Raw genomic sequence first — 20,614 nt, 5'->3', positions numbered from 1 at the left:
AGTGGTACATGTACTGGTGACAACTGGTTTATTTATTTCCCATACTTTCAACAATTTAAATAATATAAGGCAATGAAAATAAATTAAACAGTATGGAGGGAGGTCAGACAGAAAGCCGAAGTTTGTGTGGGGTCTGCCCCCTGCAAAGATGATACATGTAAATTTACAATTCTCGAGAGAAACAATGTGTGAAGGTCTTCATTAGTTCAAGTTAGTAACAATATATTTAACAATATTTTATCAGCATAAATTTGTTCTAGGGGCCCTGATACAAATTTTGGTTCGGCCTGAAACAGAGCAATGCAGATTACATTGTAATATCCATCAAATCTTTATTGTCATGCAATGCAGATCACATTGTAATATCCATCAAGTCTTTATTGTCATGCTAATGGTTCTCAAGTGGCCTGATTTGTAACTGGGTCAAAATGATAAGCGCTGAATGGCCAGATCTCTACAGGTGAAACGTACATATACTAGTACTCATGTAACAACGGTACCATTTACAATTATGTAGATAGTAACCTCTTTCTGCCATTTCAAATTTATAACAGCAAGTTCTCAAATGGATTTGTACATGCATCCGTCACTGTATCCTGATTGTATCAGAATAATAAATGCCAACCAGCACTGAATATTGTGCCCCCGCAATGCGCATCCACATGACCAACAAAGCCGAGCAAAGTGACATGCAGGGCAAATCTATCTGCCCATCTGACTGCACTTGTGTATCAGCCTCAAGCATTGTTCATCACTGTCATTTGAGCTGGCAGCTCATTTTCCCTGTGCCAAAGATTCTGGTTATAAAATTAATTACATGTTGCAGCTCCACAAAATTTGGCTCCTTAATTTCATATACATGAACATGCACCTTAAATATGCCACACTGCAATCATGTCAGCCACTATAAAGCCTTCAACCTTTAAGCATTCCTTGACTGATCAAGTTAATTTTTTATATTTTTTTCAAATGACAGTGTCTCAAACTATTACCCCTACAGGTAGATCTTCTGTTTTTTCCAGCACTGGCAGGTTAAATGAGAAACCTGCTGATTTTAAACAGTAAAAGCCTGAACTCCCTAATGCAGAGTTGTGACTTTAAATTCTGATTGAGAAATGTCAGCGGCACATTTGTCTGGAGAGGCCCATCTCTCTGCTGAACTGGGCCCATCCTTTATTTCTCAGCCTGCAGGATCACAGGGAGTTTGGGAAAGATCTTTTGGACAGTATTCACTCGTACTACTTCAAAGGAACAAATTAAACACTGCGTGGCAATCCTTCACACGGAAAAGAGCAGTACAGTCCTTGCTGTTCAATTTTGCCCCAGCTGTTTACTTTTTGTGTGAGTGCGTTGAGACAAGCAGTACACTAAAGAGGAAAAGAAAGCAAAGCAGCTGGATTACTTTGATGCCATATACACCGCATTCATGGAGCAGTTAAGCACAGGAAAGCAAATACCCAGGATGTGTACTGCTTATGACTTGTCCCCAGTAAACATTTTCTCAAGGCGTGACATTTTCCACAAAATATGAACTACTGTACTGCACAAACTTTTACTTACCTCTTACAAAAAACAGCCTACTACTTGACCTTAATAATTTTCTTAACCTTTAGCACTGGTCATATGGGCATAAAGGAGGAAATGAGTCTTTCTCTGAGATGGGGGCCCATTCAGTGATATTCAGGCACATTTGTAGATGGAATATGAGGGGTCCCTAGAGAAACTGAATTATCATAACATTTAACTCTTCTAGTTGCTTTAAAATGTTTCAGAGTATTCCCACGGTTAAGTTTGAAAACATAAAGAGAATATAGTTGTAGTTGTAACACGAAAAACCAAACTAGAGTCAATTTTGGTAAAACTGTTTCTCCCCAAGTAAATCAGAAATTGAAGGTGAAGTTTGTTGATATTCCAAGAAAACTGTTCATCAACCTTCATGTTACGTACTTAAAGTTTGGCGTCCCTTAACAGATTCCTTGGAGTAATAGTAAGACTTCACACTGAATTTCCCAAATCCAATTGGAGAGAAGTTTGACCCGTTCTCAGTGACAATCTTCTCTCATCTAGCCCATTATAATATGTATTTATAAATACCTCAAGACAGTCTCCCTATTCAACGTGTAACTTGACCGTGTATTAACATTTGATATTACCCGCTGAGAAGTGATAATGCCCGCTGCGTGAATCACGCGCTGGCACCTGGATACAAGACATTTTAATCAATTCTGATTGGTCTAGAGTCTGTGTACACGCAGCTCGCCATGCACCCGCCAAGTCCATGTAAGAAGACTATTGGACAACTTGAACAAGGGATATACACGTACAATAAAATGCATGGGGGTGTTCAGGGAAAATGAGAGTAAAATTCTCGAACAAACTTATTGGAAACACATCACATATTGACTTGTTTCAACTCTCTGTCTAAAATTGTATTTATGAATGGGAATAAACACGTGCTTGGTCGGTCCTAAACTAATGTTTAAGACCTTACTCAGGAGAATGAATGCTGATAATGCCCTTGCCTGCAGCTCGGGCTTTAGTGACGTCAATTCTCCTGAGCTGGTCTTAAACGTACATTTTAAACCAGCCAAGCACATATTTATTCCCTTAGTATGGGTGGCCCACGGTTGCTGGAACACCAGTAACACTCATCCCTGTTAGGGTTTACTTTGAAATGTGTATTTGTCACGTTACTTTTAAAAACAGCATATCTGCAATTGGAATTCAGCAGTAGCAGGTCTGTATTTGGTGTGTTTGATAACTGTGTGAAATATTTTAAAATTTGAGAATTATTCTTTGGTGTTTGTACAGATGGCCAGCTAAAGTTCACCAGCCATTAATAGGCAAAAATAAAGACTATGACATGAAGAAAAACGTCCATAAATAGGTACCATAGTGCTGCAAGGAAGTGCCAAGGTTTAGTTCAGGTTTGGTTTGGACACGGTTTGGAAATTTCTTGCCAAACTTTGGTTTGGTTTAGGTTCAGACATGCACACACACGTACGTACAGTACATTGCACATTGAGCCATTGACAGACTTGCTACAAATGTGCTGTAGTACTTCTGCATATTAAATACAACAAACAGTCCCAAATCCTCTGATTTCAATATGATTTTATATACACCCTTGGGGCTTAGGGTTAATACAAGCAATGAATCTCCTCCTTCCATTTTTTTTCTACCCCGTTTCCAAAAAGTTTATTTCGGAATTAAAATACCATAGGCTCCCATATGGCCAAAGGGGCCATTTTCCATCATTTTTTGAATGGATAACGGCATTTTGTTTCAGATTTGTGAACAACTTAGAGATCTGGCGAATTCCACAACGTATTCACAGGCCTACAACAACTTTGACCTAACAAAAGGCAAGTTAGGCCATCGCATCAAATCTGATTGAGTGCTAGATAGAGTGCTGAACCGCCTGGCAAAATCAGCCATTTCTGGAGTCGCCTTAGAGCATGAGTCCAATAATGATCAGCATCTAATCAAAATTTGTTTTACAACGCCACTTATGACATCATTGGCCTAATATGGAATTCAAGGGCGAGGCTATCAGCGACTGGCATATAATGTTCATATGAATATACATAAGCACAACTGGATGTACCGGTAGTAAGAATTTAAATGTAGCATTGTTATGCGGCAGAAATGCTATACCTTGCATATTCTCAGTTGATTTTTAGTAAATTCTCTCCACATACTTTTTACAACTATCGCACAGTGACAGGCCATCATAGGTTTACTGTACATACATGTACGCATGTACATGTACAGTACACGCATATACGCACATGTGCTGAGCGCAGGCCCTGTGTGTGGGTAAAGCATAGGGAGTACACTAAACTCATCAATTTTTGTTTAGCTTTTTAATCACGCTGTCTTGTGTGCATTCCTTGCCCTATCAATGTGTTGCCACATTAAAGCCTAACATCTGAACCGACCAGCTTGATTCAGTTCGGTTCAATTCAGTTGTGCCATGTTTGATGATTTTTGGTTCAGTTTGGCGGTTCAGTTGCAGCACGATAGAGAGGCAGAGAAACTGTTGATAAAGAATGTCAGCTGCTTTACCAGACTTGACAAAAATCGTACAGTGCCTTTGTCATGTCTTTAACTTCAAAATGTTCTGAATACTCCCAGATGAGTCTTACCCAACATTATAACTCTGAGTGGTCCTATATATGGCACCCACAAATGTGTCCCGGTGCCAGAGAGTGTATCCCAACCTCATGAAAAGATCTCATCAGCTAAATTTGCCTCCAGTGACATCAGTCACAAATATGCCCCAGAGATCACAATGCTGATAAAATGCATCAGGCTATCTCAACGAATTTCATTTCCACCCTACCCCTGTAAACCCTTGCCTACGTTCACCACACATGCCGGCACTTTGCTCAACTGTTATAGAGAGGCACCCCTCCCTTATGTCTACTTTAATGCTGCATCAAGCCACTCTGTTCAAGGTCCACAACCAAAGCTCCCTGCAGTGACAACGCCAATATTTACAAATGACACTGAACAGCACACATATTTGTCACACACTTGCAACTGTACAGTTCTGGTGATATCATCTTTGCCTGGAGGGTCACACACAAAAATGACCGAGAGCAAGCAACTGGGATAAACAGGTACATGTACAGCTCCATCAGTAAGTTCCCCTTACATACTGCCTGAACATTCTCCACAATAACTAAGATACACGTACTTTACAGACTCCACAGTACAGAAAAACAATTTATTTGATGCCAGTGTTACTTGCAAGGCAATTTGAGCAGCTCAGGATTGAACACCTTTCCCTAGCTACGTTATCACTCTGTACAGCATTTACCAGGGGCAGAGAGGATACTGTCAAAAACCTAGAATTAATCTCATCTTGGCAATGACACTATCTTTACAAAGATCAGGCCAATACGGCTGGGGTAAAAATGTACAGTAAAGCTTAAATGTATGAAGATTTCACTAGAACCCTACCCAAGTCCTCCAAATCCTGCACAATGCATGAACCCAAAGACAGTTTCCTTCAAAGAATACCAAATCAGCATCAATCAGATGACAAGCTACTATCTTATGCCTTCCTCAATCTTACAAAATCCTCTGAAACCATCTTAGAGGATGTCGAAGGGCCTGAAGAGATGGGGGTTAAAGTACACCAACAGAGGGTCAGCATTATAAAAGACTAGGTAACTATAGTGGTACACTGACATTTCATGGGTTCAAATGTGTTCAGACAGCATACAAAAACTCACATCCTCACAGAACAAACCGTGAGTGGCACACAAGCAAAAGTCTTTCTCACCTAGTACTGGCTCCTCAGGAATGTCATCTGGTCTCCTCGTCTCCTCCTCGTCGTCTTCATCTTCATCCTCCTCATCATCTCCTCTGTCATTCAAGTCATCATCAGCTTAAAAAGGAGCAAGCCACATGTAATTCTTTTACTTACTGGTGCATGTAAGTTTGTCTCTTCCAATTCTGCTTAACAGGTCTTAATCCTACAATCCTATAGTGTCTTTAAACTTTTCAGGGGGGGGACTTTACAGACTTTAGAAAGGTTAAGTCTGGCCACTATTAAATTACATGGGGTTTGAGACCCCTGGACAATTAAGGTAAATAAACAGAGAGGATGCCACCATTTTCTGTAAAGTGTAGGATTCTGGTAGGTTCTTGGCTGAAAGTGTACAGAATGTGACAGTGGGTTTGTGCACATGCATTTTTCTCCAGCAACAGCTGCATACATGTACAGGTACATGTACATTCACCGTAATAGTACCCTAATGGCTAAACATCTAGCAACGGAGACAAAACAGCTTATGCATGTGGCCTTAGCCTTTAACATTGCTAGGAGCAAACAGGCGGTGGCCTTTTCATGGGTTTCATGCACCGCCTTTTCACTTTAATAAACGTACCAGAAGATACCGACAGACTCCTGGGAACTGCACACCTCTGACACCTCCAATATACCCCAAGAAGATTACACAGGTGTACGTGTAATAGGATGACATGTCTATGGGCACTGTGACTTGGAATCCTTGGTCATGCTCAAAAGTTTTTTTTTGCTTGTCAGTTGGAAGTCACTTGACTCAGCAAAAGAAAAGCTATAAAACCAGCCTCCCTTTAAAATTAATTGCTCATCTGACAGTCTCACAGCAATCAATCTGGTAAATACAACTCCCAGTGCCCCCTGCCCGCTATCCTATTCTGACCAGAGATAAGCCCTAAGCCTCACCCACGGCAAATAACCGTTCTCAGTCCATTATGAACAAAATGCGCTTGTATCCTGGTCGCACGATCGTGTTTAAAGAAAAAAGCAGCCCTAGACAATTTCATTTGCCTGTGAAATCTTGACTGGAGGGCGGGATGTATTACATTTGTTTTGAAAAGCCTGATGAGGAGGGGGTTTACTGGGGGAGGGGGTAATCTCCCCTGAATACTGTGATACATTCTATCCTTAGGCCCTTGTCACTGTGATGCCCTGCTCTATACAATATACAGAAATATTAAGATGTTGTGTTGGTATAAGCGCATGTTTATTGTTCTCCCCCAGGTCAACCGATAGCCTCTTATTCAATCAAGTCACTGGAGACTCATCCGGGCATGAATGTTTTATCAAATTTTGTGTCCAAATGCAGGGATCTGGAGCATGAGTAACCTGTACAAATTAAGAGCCCTTTATGACAGAGTAGCAAATCGAAGATCTGTCTTGCCCTGCAATTTAGACAGCAGTGTGCTATCTGAAACTCACTTCACAGAGTTCTTGTTCGATCAATTTCAATAAGCTACATCCACTTGGCTCTCTTACTCCATGTACCTCAGTGCTAGTCAAACATTTTGTTGGCAAAGTTTTGCTGATTTTATTTTTTTTTTTAAGGACGGGATTCCAAACACTGCACATGTAACAAACGAGGTTGTGGCCACTGAACGGCAGCCTCAGAATGCACAAAGGGTTAACAATGATGGCAATGCAAGGACTGATAATTCTGATCATTTTACTAACAGCAAACTACAGGTCAGATACTGAAATTCTTCCTTGGTCACAAGTGCTACACATACACTGTATCCTAACTGAGCAAAACATATTTTCTCTTTTTCTATAAGAAAGTGGAATATAAGTGAGTTAATTTTGACCATGAGATTTTTTTTAATTAGATAGTAATGATGACATACCAGGAATGACAATCCAGATAACGGTAATTATGACTATTGTTGTTGATACATATGTAAAGGGATACAGTTTTCACTGGTTCCTCGTAACCTTAGAAACACGGTGCTTAATGAACATATTTTCTGAGAGAGTTCTGGCCAAGTAACACCAAATGTGCCAACTTTCATGGCATTGCCCGGCACCATGCTGGTAAGTTCAACCATCTACTTTTAAGGGCACTGCAAGCACTGTAAAGAATAGCTCACTTCAGATGAAAAACAGCTTTGATGAAAGATATACCGAACAACAGAAATCTAAGCACTAGCAAGTCTGGTCCTGAAATGTGTTTGGGATTAGCATAATTATTCTGTCCGTTACCTTAACTTTCTTTTAACCATAAGCCACTCCACAAAGTAGCCCCTGGCCTTATAGTAAAAACTTACAAGCAACGACCAGGAATATCATTATGTGAGGACTTACGGCATCAAACCAAAAAGAGAAATGCTGCACCGTAACCTAGCTGTATGCTAATTCAGCATTTAGGATTTATTTCAGTTATTCAGCTATTAACATTTATACCTGCTGAGAAGTACTGTTGACTGGACTGTTGTGAGGGTGCTCTCGATGATAGCATTTCCGAGGGTAATCTCGCTGGTAGACTACCTACAATGTAATCATTTTAAAAGATAATGATTAACATCTACCTGATAAGGACAATGACATCAGTTTGAATTCCATGGATGGGAGCAGACAAGGGAAGGGAGTCCAGCCTCTTAATTAGAACACCTCCATAATATGCTTTCTTGGATAACTTTGACATGATCTGAAGGAGGCTTTCCTAAACTGTAAGTATTTTGCACACGCCATTACCAAGTGCAACAAGTACAAACTAGGGTCCAACAGCTGAACAGCTAAACAGTACTCTGAGTAAACGGACCACAAAGAAAGCTTTACCACGGCCTAACTAATTTGACTTGAATGCAGGATGTTTAGACTTTTCCAGTTGACAATTTTGGGCCAACTCATGTGGCACAGTAGCACTGTACACTAAGCACATACAAATATAGCATATGCAGCAAGAGAACAGCGACCAAGAGCAGCAGCATGACATGTAACCAGCGACAAATTTCAGTGACAATGGAATTTCACAAAAATGGTTCTGCTAGTGTCACTGTTAAGAAACTGTGCTGTGTACGCCCACTGGCAAGCAGATATCGACAAGTGGTCTGGCCTGACCGTAGCGCACACTAAAACTTGCTCCAGAACAAACACTTGAATCCTCTGCACTTAACTCGTGTCTTATCTTAAGCCACTGCATATTCTGTAAGCACTTCATACCAGTACCTCGTAAACTGTAAACCAGCTGGGATCTGAACCCTGGCCACACCAATCGAGAGTTCAGGCATGCACCTGCACAACATGATATGTGCTTACCCACTGTGAAGCAGTCTGGACTAGGTGGGTCACCCGTTGATCTGGCTGGTGGACTTTCTGCTTCTTCCCCCATGAAGCTGACTAAATCTCTTAGCATTTGAATATCACCTTCTATGATAGAAAAGAAAAAAAGGTGGGGGCTCTAAAACCGCAATTATCAAACTTGAAAGAGTACTCTCATACCCACTGATTTGGGAGAAGAGATATTTAACTAAACTGAATAAGAATCTCAACATTGTCATGTAAAATTGCTTAACATTTCTCAACACTATCAACGAAGCGGCCAAATTCTTCCAATAACCTATCAGGCTTTCATTGCGCACCTGGCTATTAATGTAACACATTTCGATGCACCTCCTGAATGCAGCACAATGCAACAGCGATCACTGTCACTTGGGTTGATTTGTAACTCAATAGTACATGTTATCTGTACAACAATGTTTGAACATTTACATTTTGCTACATTTAGCAAGGTTAGCATTAAAACAGGCATGCAACAGAACTAATATTGGTGACGTCAATATCCTTAACAGAAACACCATTTTTGACGTACATACAAAGACCCTTGAGACCTCAATTACTAGCACACTTTACACATACATGTTTATCCTACAGAATCACAATATTAGCACATAAAAAGTGACACTACAAAATGATAACGAAGTACTGGATGCATGAAGAACCTTCAGTTTTTGCTTCAAAAAAGGGTCCCAACCAAATTGCCATGTCGAGTATCTTGTATTTGACTGTTCAAGCCACTTCTAGCTTGTCAATTCCCTTTTATTTCTGCTAAAACTTCACACGATAGATGCCTTCACTAAAAAAAAATTCTCTTTTTTGTCTGTACCCAGTGAACGAGACGCCTCTGACGTGCTGGAGGTGATGGTTGCCGTGCCAATATCGTGCCGCTTCACCGTCACAGATTTGCTTTGGACTCGGCTAAGGTCTGTAGGGTGATGTGAACTACCACTGAAGCTGTGCCTGTCACAAACACAATGAAATCTCATTGCTTCCCAGTACCACTTTAAGCACAATGATAAAAACAACCAAGGTGTATGGACATGTCAATCATACAACTTTACACACCTGATTTTCCATATTTTTGAAAGTGTAGGGCAAAAACAGTCCCAAATTTCTTTTGAAATCAATTGTGACCTGTCACCACACAATGAGCTGAAAGTCGGAATTTTCAAAAACTAAGACATTGGTATTTCTGAATTCAGTAAAAAGAGAGCTTTACAATTGTATGTACATGGAACACTTAGGGTAAAGTTACAAGGTGACAATGTGACATTATTCTAGCAGCTTTGCATCTTTGTTCACAACTTTGTTCCAACATTTCAGACAAGGCACAAATAATTCTATCGTCAAAATTGCTGCGAAAATGACATTTTTAAATATGTGATTCTGTGAAATATTTGGAATTAAATACGAGACGGGTTACTCTTTCCAAATATTACAAAACCCCAAAATTGACTTCCACTTCAATATGACTTTGAACCCTCAAAACAGGAAAGAGCGAGATGCGACTTTACTCTCATGTTGTCGTGACAGGTCACAATTACTATTTATTGACACTTATTGAAAGTTTTCAGTTTTTGTGTATTGTAAAGATGGAATCAATGTCCAATAAAACAAGTCTGCATTAACCAGAATAGCAAAGCGTGAAGATATCCAGAATACATCAATCACAAGTATAACTTGTGGATAAAGTAAGGTAGATATGACATTAGGTCAGAGGTTGATGGTGAGGAAGACCCGCTGAACCAGTCCAGCCCCAAAAGAAGCCTGAATACTCCATAACCCTCTAGTGTACGGGTCACCATGAGCACAGTCTTAGTAATATCAGTTTTCAAGGGGGCCCAGGCCCTACGTAAACCAACAGTGATGTGGCTTTATAATTTCTTGAACAATCTTCCTGAACCTCCCAGTGGATGCTGAAGGATCAGGGACAGTTAAGATAACATTCCAGTGTATTATGCACCGTTTTATGTATGTGGGAGTGCAGTTTCAAAACCAGCTCATGAAAAATCCTGCGCCATGAACTTACTCATCCATACGATCAGCCAAGTCATTCAAGCCATGTGACCTCGCCAGGGTAACAGCCAATTCCCCGTTCTGATTGGGTATTCTCAAGGCGACATCACTACCAGGCTTGTCCAAAAGATACTCGGCAAACTGCGGCAGATTGAAGCGGGTGGCAAAGTGAAGCAGCGTCTCTCTTGGTGGTGGATCTGAAAACAGAAAAAAATTGACAAATGAAAATTTAAAAAAATAAATAAATAAAAGACAGAACTTTGCTTCATAGTGCTGCTAAAATAACCAGCAGAATTTCAAAAATTTGACACCTGCAACACACAATGTTGTGCAAGCCGTATTATGTCCACCTCGTTGTTGACAATGCGACAAGAAGGAACCATGAACAGCATCCTTAATACAGGAGTGAGCTTTGACGAAACGGGAAAATCCAGAAAAACAGTGCCTATAAAAACTCAGTCACATATTCAATCCTCCATCAGAAAATTGCAACAATTGATCACATCTACACTATCCTTGGTTCCTTACTGCTTGATTTCTTTTTTGAAGATTTCATGGTAGTGATCATCTTCACCTTTGATGCCTCTTTTTCCAACTTTACTGTTGAGCCATGAAAATTTCCACAGATTTTTCAGGCTTCTGTCAAGTGAAAGATCTTCACTGTTATGAGCAACTCTGTGAGCTATGTTGATCGATCAAAGCAACAACTGATAAACCACATGCAGCAAAAACAAGACGGTACTTGAGATATTTTCCATGACCTAGAAACTGATGGATTAAATGCCAGAATATTATGTATTTTAACCAAGAAACATCTTTGTTAGGATGTTACATGTAGTGTAACATGCTCTTTAATGTGTGGACAGCAAGTGTAAGGCACAGATACAGAGATTTAAGTAACAACACAAGAATGTGTCTTCTATCTAAACCTCAACTTGAACTACGGATGTAAATGTAGTCTTGAATTCACTTTCTTGCAAAAATCAGAAAATAACACTTCAACCTTTTACAAAAGCCATGCCAAATACAAAATCTATACACCACGACTACCCTGTCACATTGTGAATGATAGTGTACATTTAAAAGTCATGTACTAGTCATTTAAAAAGTCATACATGTGCAAGGTGAGTACTTGCACACTCCAGGCACAGTACAAGCTAGAGGATGCCAGAAAGTCCACAGATGTTCGGGGCTACCCCTATCTACAATTACATGTACCCAGTAGTTCAGATACTTCAGGACAACCCTTTCCGTGGCAAAATAAGTATTTTCAATGGAATCACTGAGAGGAGTTACACTGAAAACATGACCACTGTGCATGGCGATTCATACACAGAGAGAATAAAAAGAAAACTGAATACATACACTTTTGGTGGTCAACATTCTGTGTCACTTTTTGAGTAACAACAAACTCTACTGATTGGTAAAAGCATACCAGCACATGTACGACATGCCTCTCACTTCAAAATCCTAACCTTCGAGTACTGCCACACTCTATTAACTCAACACCAATCCATAATCTCTTTCCAGATGCAAAAACAGACGAAAGCTCTCTCTAGACCCTTTCCTACCGTTAGGCAAGCAGTGGTATCATTCCAAGACTGCTCCCGGCCAACTCCTGCCCACATATATGAACGTAGCTCAGCTCCGTTCAAGATACGACACCATGCCCTAACTTTCCTCAGGACACGTGATGGAAAAGCGGCTTAATCCATGGGTGTACAGAAATTGAATGCCGGCCGCAGTACAACACGTTTCCCCCGGTCTCCAGATGACAAAAAAATTAAGCCCCAAAAATACTGCGCACAATGCACCCACCCTGCCAACCAATCAAACAGAGAGGTATCAAAGTACACACAGTGTTTTCCCTAAATGTCACACAGGCAATCACAGCAGAATGCACAAGGTAATCACAGTTATTTGCTTAAGACTGACAGCAAATACAAAAAGTATGTACAAGTGGGTTTCCAGGTGTCATATCAGAGGCAAAACGCTGGTTAAAAAAATGTAGGCTAAAATACTGAACAGTCGTAATGTCCAAATAAGGAAAATCATGAGATCAGACAGAGTTATCAAAAAGGATATTCTGAGTGGAATACCATACGTGTTCCAAAAGGTAAAAATATACAGTTTATGACTATGGATATCCAAAATAGGAAGTTTTATGCTGACATTAAGGCAATAAATGGAATTGGCTCTTGTACATCGAAACTTTACGTAACTACACAATGGCACAAAACTTTTCCATGCATGATTGGCTCGAAAATCATGCCAACAAGACCGTGCATGTACGGTATCCCCTGAATGACTTACATGTAAAACAACTTTAAAATTGTCGTCTTGCCACCAATTAAAGTGAATCTTTCCCAATTTCTGTAAGTGCTGATAATGAGCAAGAATTATTAATGACTTAAGAAAATTAAAACCAACATATGAGACCTTGACAAGTTCGGCCTAATGCACTTTTTGGTCATGATTCTCATCGAGCCGTGCTCGCAAATGAGGTTCAATCTACAGTTTGTTGAAAACAATCCAATGTTCCAATCTTGACCACTGTTACATTCACTAAAAAACATACAAGTCATATTTTTAAAACAAAGAAGATTGAATTCTTGATTTTCAATACAGGTGATTCACAACAGTGCACCTCCATGAGTTTGCAACACGTTGGCCAATCACAATGCACAAAATCTGTCCGCCTAATGCATGTTTGGAAAGGGTCAACAAACTTCACGCATTGTGATTGGCCAACATGTTACAAACTCTTGGAGGTGCGCGATTGTGAATCTCCCCTATTGAAAGTAACGCTTTTAGCAATGACCCCATCCATATTTGGGTATGAATGTAGCAAAAACAAAAAAAATCAAGGAACTAGACTGATCTGGGAACATTTAGCATAACCTAAAAACAAAGATGCTCTCAAGTTTTTCTTTCACAAGGCAAACTGCTGAATCAAACAAAATATCATAACTACAGCAGAGGGTGTAATCGTTTTCTCAAGGTCACCCAAATTGGACAGAACCCCCACAATGCCAGATAAAGTAGGAGTTACCGGTACCATATTCAAGGATAGGCCCAATGCACTCAGCAGAAACAGCACGATGGTCATGGAGGGCAAAATGGTGGGACCCTGCTGGGAAATATCACAAGTATGAATGGGAACAAATAATACATGTAACTCATCAGTGTAATGACACTGGATGATCTACTCAAGCTTACCAATACCAGCAAGTAACCAGCTTCAATCCAGCAGGATACAATTATCCGTAGAAAAAAACACATGTACTGCCACTACTGTTTAACGTACTGCATAGACTGTGCAGTGTGCAGACCATCTAAACATGTACATGTACATTTGTACAGCATACACTGTACATGAACATGTCGCTTCAATGACCACATGAACTTGTCCTATAAACATGTAAGCTTCCACAGAAGGGCATCTCCTACCACAAAGACATAAATCATGTGGGCACAAGTCACGTCCTGTCAGCCCTGATACCTACACATGGTTCCCCGCAGTGCCATGTGAACATGTGTGCGCATGACATGTTGGGTATGTATAGCTAGAACAGCAAGAGACCCCAGCAGGCTCATGGATGGGGAAATAGAAACCACATTTGTAAGTTTCTGCTTGAGGCCAAAAAATGTAAGTAGGTCTGCACCCCAACAACCTTTTTCTTGAAAATGTGCCCACACACTGGCTCTGAGATATTCTTAATGGTGCACCACTTGCCCGTCACCCTGCTTCTACACTTGATGATTTATCACACTTTGTCAAGCAAAGTGAAACATCGCATCTGGTTTTATCAAATTCAAAACTGGGGAGAAGGTTTTCTTGTATTTCAAGCACTTTACTGATAATCACATCAGTGATTGAATAAAAAAATTCTCTCAAAAGAATTTCAATGGCTAAGGAACTTTAATAACGAGGGAAATTTCCAGACAGTTATTCTTTTCCTGTTTTAAGAGGAGCAACCTTAAAAAAAGTGTCCTGAAAGACACCCACCACAACTTTTTGTGTGCTTTGCTTTTAATTTGAAAATTTCTACATTTTCATCAGAGTCTTCCCAATTTGTGTGGAACCAAAAGCTTTAAAATGCAAAGTGTCTTTAAGGACAGTGCACACATGTTAATACTCCTAGAGGCACAAAATGAACACATAACAATAACACCAAGAAACCATCTGCAGGTCATAAAACTATGTGGCCTTATTTTTCACAGACACTGGCTGGTACTGTACCAAGACATCTGTCTGCAGACATAACCACCAGTTACCATAATACCAGTCAAGTTGTTGTTAAAGCATCTACAAAGCGATCACTCAACTTTCCCTGACTGCCTGTCAAACGTGTATGGACACCATCTCATCCCAATAAACTGACAGATATCCCCTGGGTCAAACGTCACAGGCATGACAAGTTCACGGCCATAGAACTTGGGAGAGAAAAGTTACATTCACATGTACAGTATTCTGGAAGGGTAGAAAAACTTTAAAACTTTGGTTGAGGTGTACTCTATATGAAGATGTACTTGGAGGTGTCAAAGTTGATGTACATGTACATATAAGAATGATTTTGTCTTTCCAAGTACATTTACAAACAAGTCAAATTAGTAATTAAAAAAAGCATGCACAAAAGAAAACCAGAGAATAAAAGATGACAAAAAAATTACCTGATAAAACAACCAGCAAAACACACCTGAAATTTAAGATGCACCATGTTAAGGAATGCGTCACAAAACTTCTTTTTTGGGGGGGAGGGAAAGGGTGCAGAAACAATGGTACAGGCAAAACCTACCATACGTCACAATGTTCAATCAATGCCAATGGCACGAATGCATTCGTCTGGATCAAATTACGGTAATGTGAGACAAAACACTGTGATTCGCTATGAGGGTGTAAGTACAGATACTGTGTCGCTCAACCTTATACCCACTGCTGTACAATGTCCTTATCCTGCTGGAAGGCTAAAGGGATTAAGGTTGAGATTGACACGGATTAACTCGACTTGTCCAAATACATGCAATGTACATGTACATGTTCTACAAGGAAGTACCGATACACAAAATGCACACATACATGTACTGGTACATCGGGGTTGCCCAAAGGGAACAGTTGAACATGAGGTGGCAAAAAATTAGGATAGAATCAAAGTTCCCTCACCAAATGCAATAGGACTTACAGTAATTGAATACTCTTGTTGTACATGTACATTTACATTTAACCCTCAATCTATTTCCTCTAAATGAACCAAATGAACCAATCTTAAGGTACATTTGTGATCAAGATGATCATACAAGATGATTGCTAACATTAGAAAAGCAGGCCAACTCCCGTACATGAATGAAACAGGTCGGGGAAACCCTGATGCACATTTATGTGCGTGTACACTAAACCTACATGTATACTGCATGTTGTGATTGATGTCTACCGGTACCTGGCACTTCATTCTACACAGTAATGCTTTATCAAAGCACTGGACGTCAACAACTGAGTCATAGTTGTAAAAAACTGATGTACATGTACTTCCAAGACAATCGTTTTGCTGCTTTGTTCGTCATTTACAACCGCGTAAGACAGAATTCTTTGAAATTCAAGTGAACATCCTAATAATGCCAAAACCACGCAGGTACGGTACATGAGGTTAATCCTTTGTGGAGTCTGAATATACATGTAGATTTACAAAGAGGACATTATGCTGACATGCTCTGTCATGTGACCAAAATACGTGCCTGTGCCTTTATTCTGAGCGTCAATTTCATGCAGCAACAAGGAGCTCTAGGTATGATTGTGAAAACTCTTTGTGTTTGGTGTTTCAAAAACATTGCCTACTGTTTTTGAGGGTTCTCTCTTCATTCTTTGAGGATTTAATCAGATGTGTTCAAAAACATAACCAGTGCACAGAGGTGAACGCACTCCACCTCTCACTAAAGAGTGGGAGAAGTTTTGAAAACTTGCAGATAAGACCTTGGGGTTGCATTCCAAGTTCATCTCAGGACATGTTTCCCTAGTGCCAGCAACTGGAGTGTCACCTCATCGGAAATGAAGGTGTCGTATGCAGAAATGTGAGTGGTCGCTGAACACTTCCTGGAATAAAGGATTTGCTGACAAAAATTTGCTGTGCTGGACTGAAAAAAATTGATAATAATTTGCTGCTAATTCCACAGAGAGAGTAGCTGACCACATTATAATTTCATGAAGATTCTTTTGAAACATATGCACATGTATGTAAAGGATCTCTATGCATATATATTACTGGGTACAGGCATGTGCATACTAAAAAGAGAAAAAAATTACGGTGGGAGTTTTACCCATCACCAATGTACAAATACATCTATAAACATTGTATAATAATGTTGTCTGAGGGCTTGAAAACAATTCACAAGCTTGCTTGGGTTGGACTTGAACTTGCGACCTCCTGCTTACTAATGCAGACATCTAACTGCTCAACCGCAAAGTGTCCTGGTGTTTTTGAGTCAAATGAACTGCGGGTACCAAAAGCAAACTTGTTTATACAACAGAATTTTCCTGGGCATTGTTAATTCTCAAGCAGTGTGTCTTGCCCTTCACCATTTTGCAAACAAACTGAACTGTCCACACAGTGAGATTCGCGGTGGGGGAAATCAGAGAATTTGAAAACTGGTTAGCCGAATTCACAAAAAGGGTTATCTGATCCTCCAGTTTTATCGACCTTTTCAAGGACACAAAATCACACAATGCAGGCATGTACATGTACCTTTAGCAACAAAGAAATGCCTCACCTGTTATGCTTATTCACACTGTCATTCCAATCTAATAATACTCTTTTTTGCAGACTATTTTGAACCGTCTTGAACCGTTTTTTTATATACATCTTTTAAGCCTGAAGTATTTCCCTCTCTGATGGCCACTGGTACATGTACCGTAAGTAAACCAAAAGTTTTGAATAATTTTTAATTTATTCACCTCATCTGACCTAAGATCTTCGAATTCCAGTCAGCGTCCAAGACATTTAGCCAATCAATTACCCTTTCTTACTTACAGAAAAATGCAGCCAAACCCCTTAAGACTACTCAATTTCTTTTTATGTATTGGCGTCCCTCGTTAATAGAATTCTATGATTCTCATTTCCAACTGACCCGACAAAAGTACATGCAAAAAGAACTTAGAAGACATTTCTTTAAGGCCGTGTCACATCTGAAATTTCGTTTTAAGAAAAACTGATTATTTTAAGAATTCTTGGAAATTCTGGGAAAGGATATTTTTTACCACTTCTCCCACTCAGGATTGAGCTGACTGACAACCTTTCCTGAGCTCAGAGTATAACAAAAGAACTGTAGAATTGACTACGGTGTATGATGCCCTATTCTTGCAGCAGAAAATTAAACAAGGGACCTGGAGTCGGGCCTCAGTCAGCATATTACTTGATGAGTTTTTTAACGCAGCACAACTTCCTTCGAATTTCACCCTCCCTATTCTCAAGCTCTTCTACTGCCTGGCCAAGGGCACCTCCAGTCATCCAATCACAGCGCGACTTCCACCCTTGTGGGGCCTAGAGTTCGTCCAATTGCAGTGCATTCATGTTCTGCTTTTGCCGATCTCAGAATATACTCCAATCATCGCGCCCCACCATTCAACGGCCCCTGTAAAATGTACCCCCAGTGTACTGTGTGGCACTAACCTTACATACCTAGTATGGACTTGTGAACAAAAGATGTCCACACAATGCAGGAAAGGAAGACGTTCTGTGGACTTACACATGTCCACAGGACATTTCCCCTTCTCTGAAAAAGAACTTTAGGGGCATTTTGGGGTTGAGGACATATGTAGTAAAAGGAAGAGGAATAGTCAAGAAAACCTTGTATAAAAAGCCAGCTGAAAATCCCGTTCGCAGTTCAAGCAAAACGAGTATTTTCAATGAGTTCTCTTAATTGCATTAAAAAAAAAGTAATGTCCACACTAGGAATGTGGTATGTTTGCCCCATCAGTGTGAGCATGAGTGAGTGCCATCCTGTGTTTCCACTGCAAGTTTGCCGTCTTTCTTTAAACAGTGCCAACAACAATTACGCAACAGTGGCCAATAGTCATTCATACTGAAATCCAAGTCTGTTTTTCTACCCAAATAATTAAAATCTAACCCAAAACGGCAAAGGTGCTGTCAGCGCTGTCGTTCATGACAATGCCAGCAACGTCAAGAATACTAGACAATCCATCGGAGTTGCAGATGTACCGGAAGCATATGCAGCCCACACCCTCCAGTTAACCACTTGCTGCCGGGTGGAATTTGAAGTTGCATGACGTAAAACCGGGAGATTTTCAAGATTTTCCGTTTTCAAAATTCTTCAAAAAATCATAACTTCATTTACTGGACGTTTACACCCACACGAATGACTGCCTCAATGAAAGGGTGACAATGCCTTGGTTAAGTTTTTGTGACCACTAAACAAACCAAAAAGAAGCAACGTTGTTATACATATCTACGGTCATACGGTGGTGACAAGGGATCACTGTACATGTACATATACCGGTACGATGTACAATGTATGTACATGAAGATGTCTTTGATACATACATGAAATTGCATTGCACTTGGGAGTACTCTGGCAAACTTTCGAAAAGAATGAATGTTTTGAGAATGGTATCTTTTGCAGGACAGACATATACAAGTACTGACAAATGATGCTTGATGACTTTTCACCATTTGCTAATAGTCACTGTCATAAACCACAACTGTGTAGTTTCTTCAATCGTGTCAATATTCAAGGATGGCATGTTTACACATAAATATTACAATCTTCAATAAGGGTAACCGATCTAGCAAAAGCTGACCATTTAGGACCCTCACAATGAAGAAAACAATGAAGAAATGTCCAGTTGAAGAGGTGGGAGGAAGAAACAGATAACTTTAATAATCATGGGAAAACCCAGAGAGGGTTTGGGGATTGAAAACAAAATCAACATGCTGGCCTAGTGTAGGTGGGATTCAAACCCAGGCTACAGAGACGGGAAACAAAGAGGGCACCACTACAATAACCTGACCCTGATATCAATCATGGAGATCATTTTTCCACAGATCACTTGCATGATTGGTAAATCACAGAATTAATTTCATGGAATAAATTAGACATCTAAGTATTAGGGACCCTAAACAACGATGTCAAGTTAAACACCTTTCAAAAAAAAAAAAAAAAAAGGTACAATGTATTATGTCCCAGGTATATGCTTTAAATATTTTCCAATGGTTATTTAATAAGGTGGAATAAAAGATATACATGGGCATGGTTTCAAATTCTCCGCAGGCTGTTAAATTTTTTTTTCTTCAGGCCTGTTCGGGCCAATCAATAAAATCACTTTAGGTGTTACGTGTCATGGAATGGCTGTGACGGATGAACCTAGGCTCTTCACTCTGTGAAAACGAGCTGCAATTACGGCACACTCAGCAGTTAGTTCCCAATGGTAAGAGAGATCTGTGATTTAAAGCGTAGACCGGCTTTGAAATTGTCTAATACTGAGCAAGGAGGAAGGAATGCGAGCAGTATCGGCAATGGGCAAAGTATGGGCAAAAAAATGGCTGTGTCTCTGTGCAATGTTCTAGACTTCCTGAAGATTAAATTCACCCATTAAGTAATGTCAACTACATGTACTTTGATTTTTTATGAGCTAACAGGCTTTTCTGAGGAGCTTACATGTAACTGAGAAAAGGTTATGGTCAAGGTTTCCTTTTTTCTTTAAAGGAAATGATGAGGTCTTCTGTTTTTCCCACCCAAATAAACCTCCTTTTCCACAATAACCACCAACCTTTTTTTAAAAATGGCTTTACTTCCCGTGCCAAAATGGCTACAGACTTTCCTGGACTAGTCTGAATAACATACATTTTTTTCCACCAACGGAAATGTAGATGACAAAGTGAGTGCATGGATTCAGGCTGTCTTGGGATGATTGTACATACCGTACAAACCATTGGGCAAGGATGATCATGCACATAAATGTAAGAGCATGTTATTATTTCAAAAAAATAATGATCTCTG

General features: G+C 39.9%; 1 protein-coding gene across 13 annotated transcripts in view; it reads right to left on the bottom strand.

The window, feature by feature from the left end:
* The window catches only part of LOC110977278 (rho guanine nucleotide exchange factor 28-like), a 132,995-nt gene that overhangs the window by 78,354 nt on the left and 34,027 nt on the right, over window positions 1–20,614 (bottom strand). For 11 of the 13 annotated variants that reach the window (XM_087137040.1, XM_087137044.1, XM_087137047.1 and 8 more), the window contains 5 exons: window positions 10,620–10,803; window positions 9,417–9,550; window positions 8,570–8,680; window positions 7,715–7,798; window positions 5,294–5,398 (listed from right to left, as the gene is read on the bottom strand). In XM_087137040.1, the coding sequence (XP_086993166.1) occupies window positions 5,294–5,398; window positions 7,715–7,798; window positions 8,570–8,680; window positions 9,417–9,550; window positions 10,620–10,803 (618 nt within the window). Of the gene's footprint in view, window positions 1–5,293; window positions 5,399–7,714; window positions 7,799–8,569; window positions 8,681–9,416; window positions 9,551–10,619; window positions 10,804–12,177; window positions 12,376–13,825; window positions 13,975–20,614 lie in introns of those variants that run through there. The other 2 variants (XM_087137052.1, XM_087137050.1) reach the window with 2 other exon arrangements.

The sequence above is a fragment of the Acanthaster planci genome, linkage group LG05 (assembly GCF_054643075.1).
Source record: "Acanthaster planci isolate LZ-2023a linkage group LG05, COTS_SCS, whole genome shotgun sequence".
Taxonomy (NCBI): Eukaryota; Metazoa; Echinodermata; class Asteroidea; order Valvatida; family Acanthasteridae; genus Acanthaster; species Acanthaster planci.
Note: the sequence above shows the minus strand (reverse complement) of the source record. Positions and strands in the feature narration are given on the sequence as shown.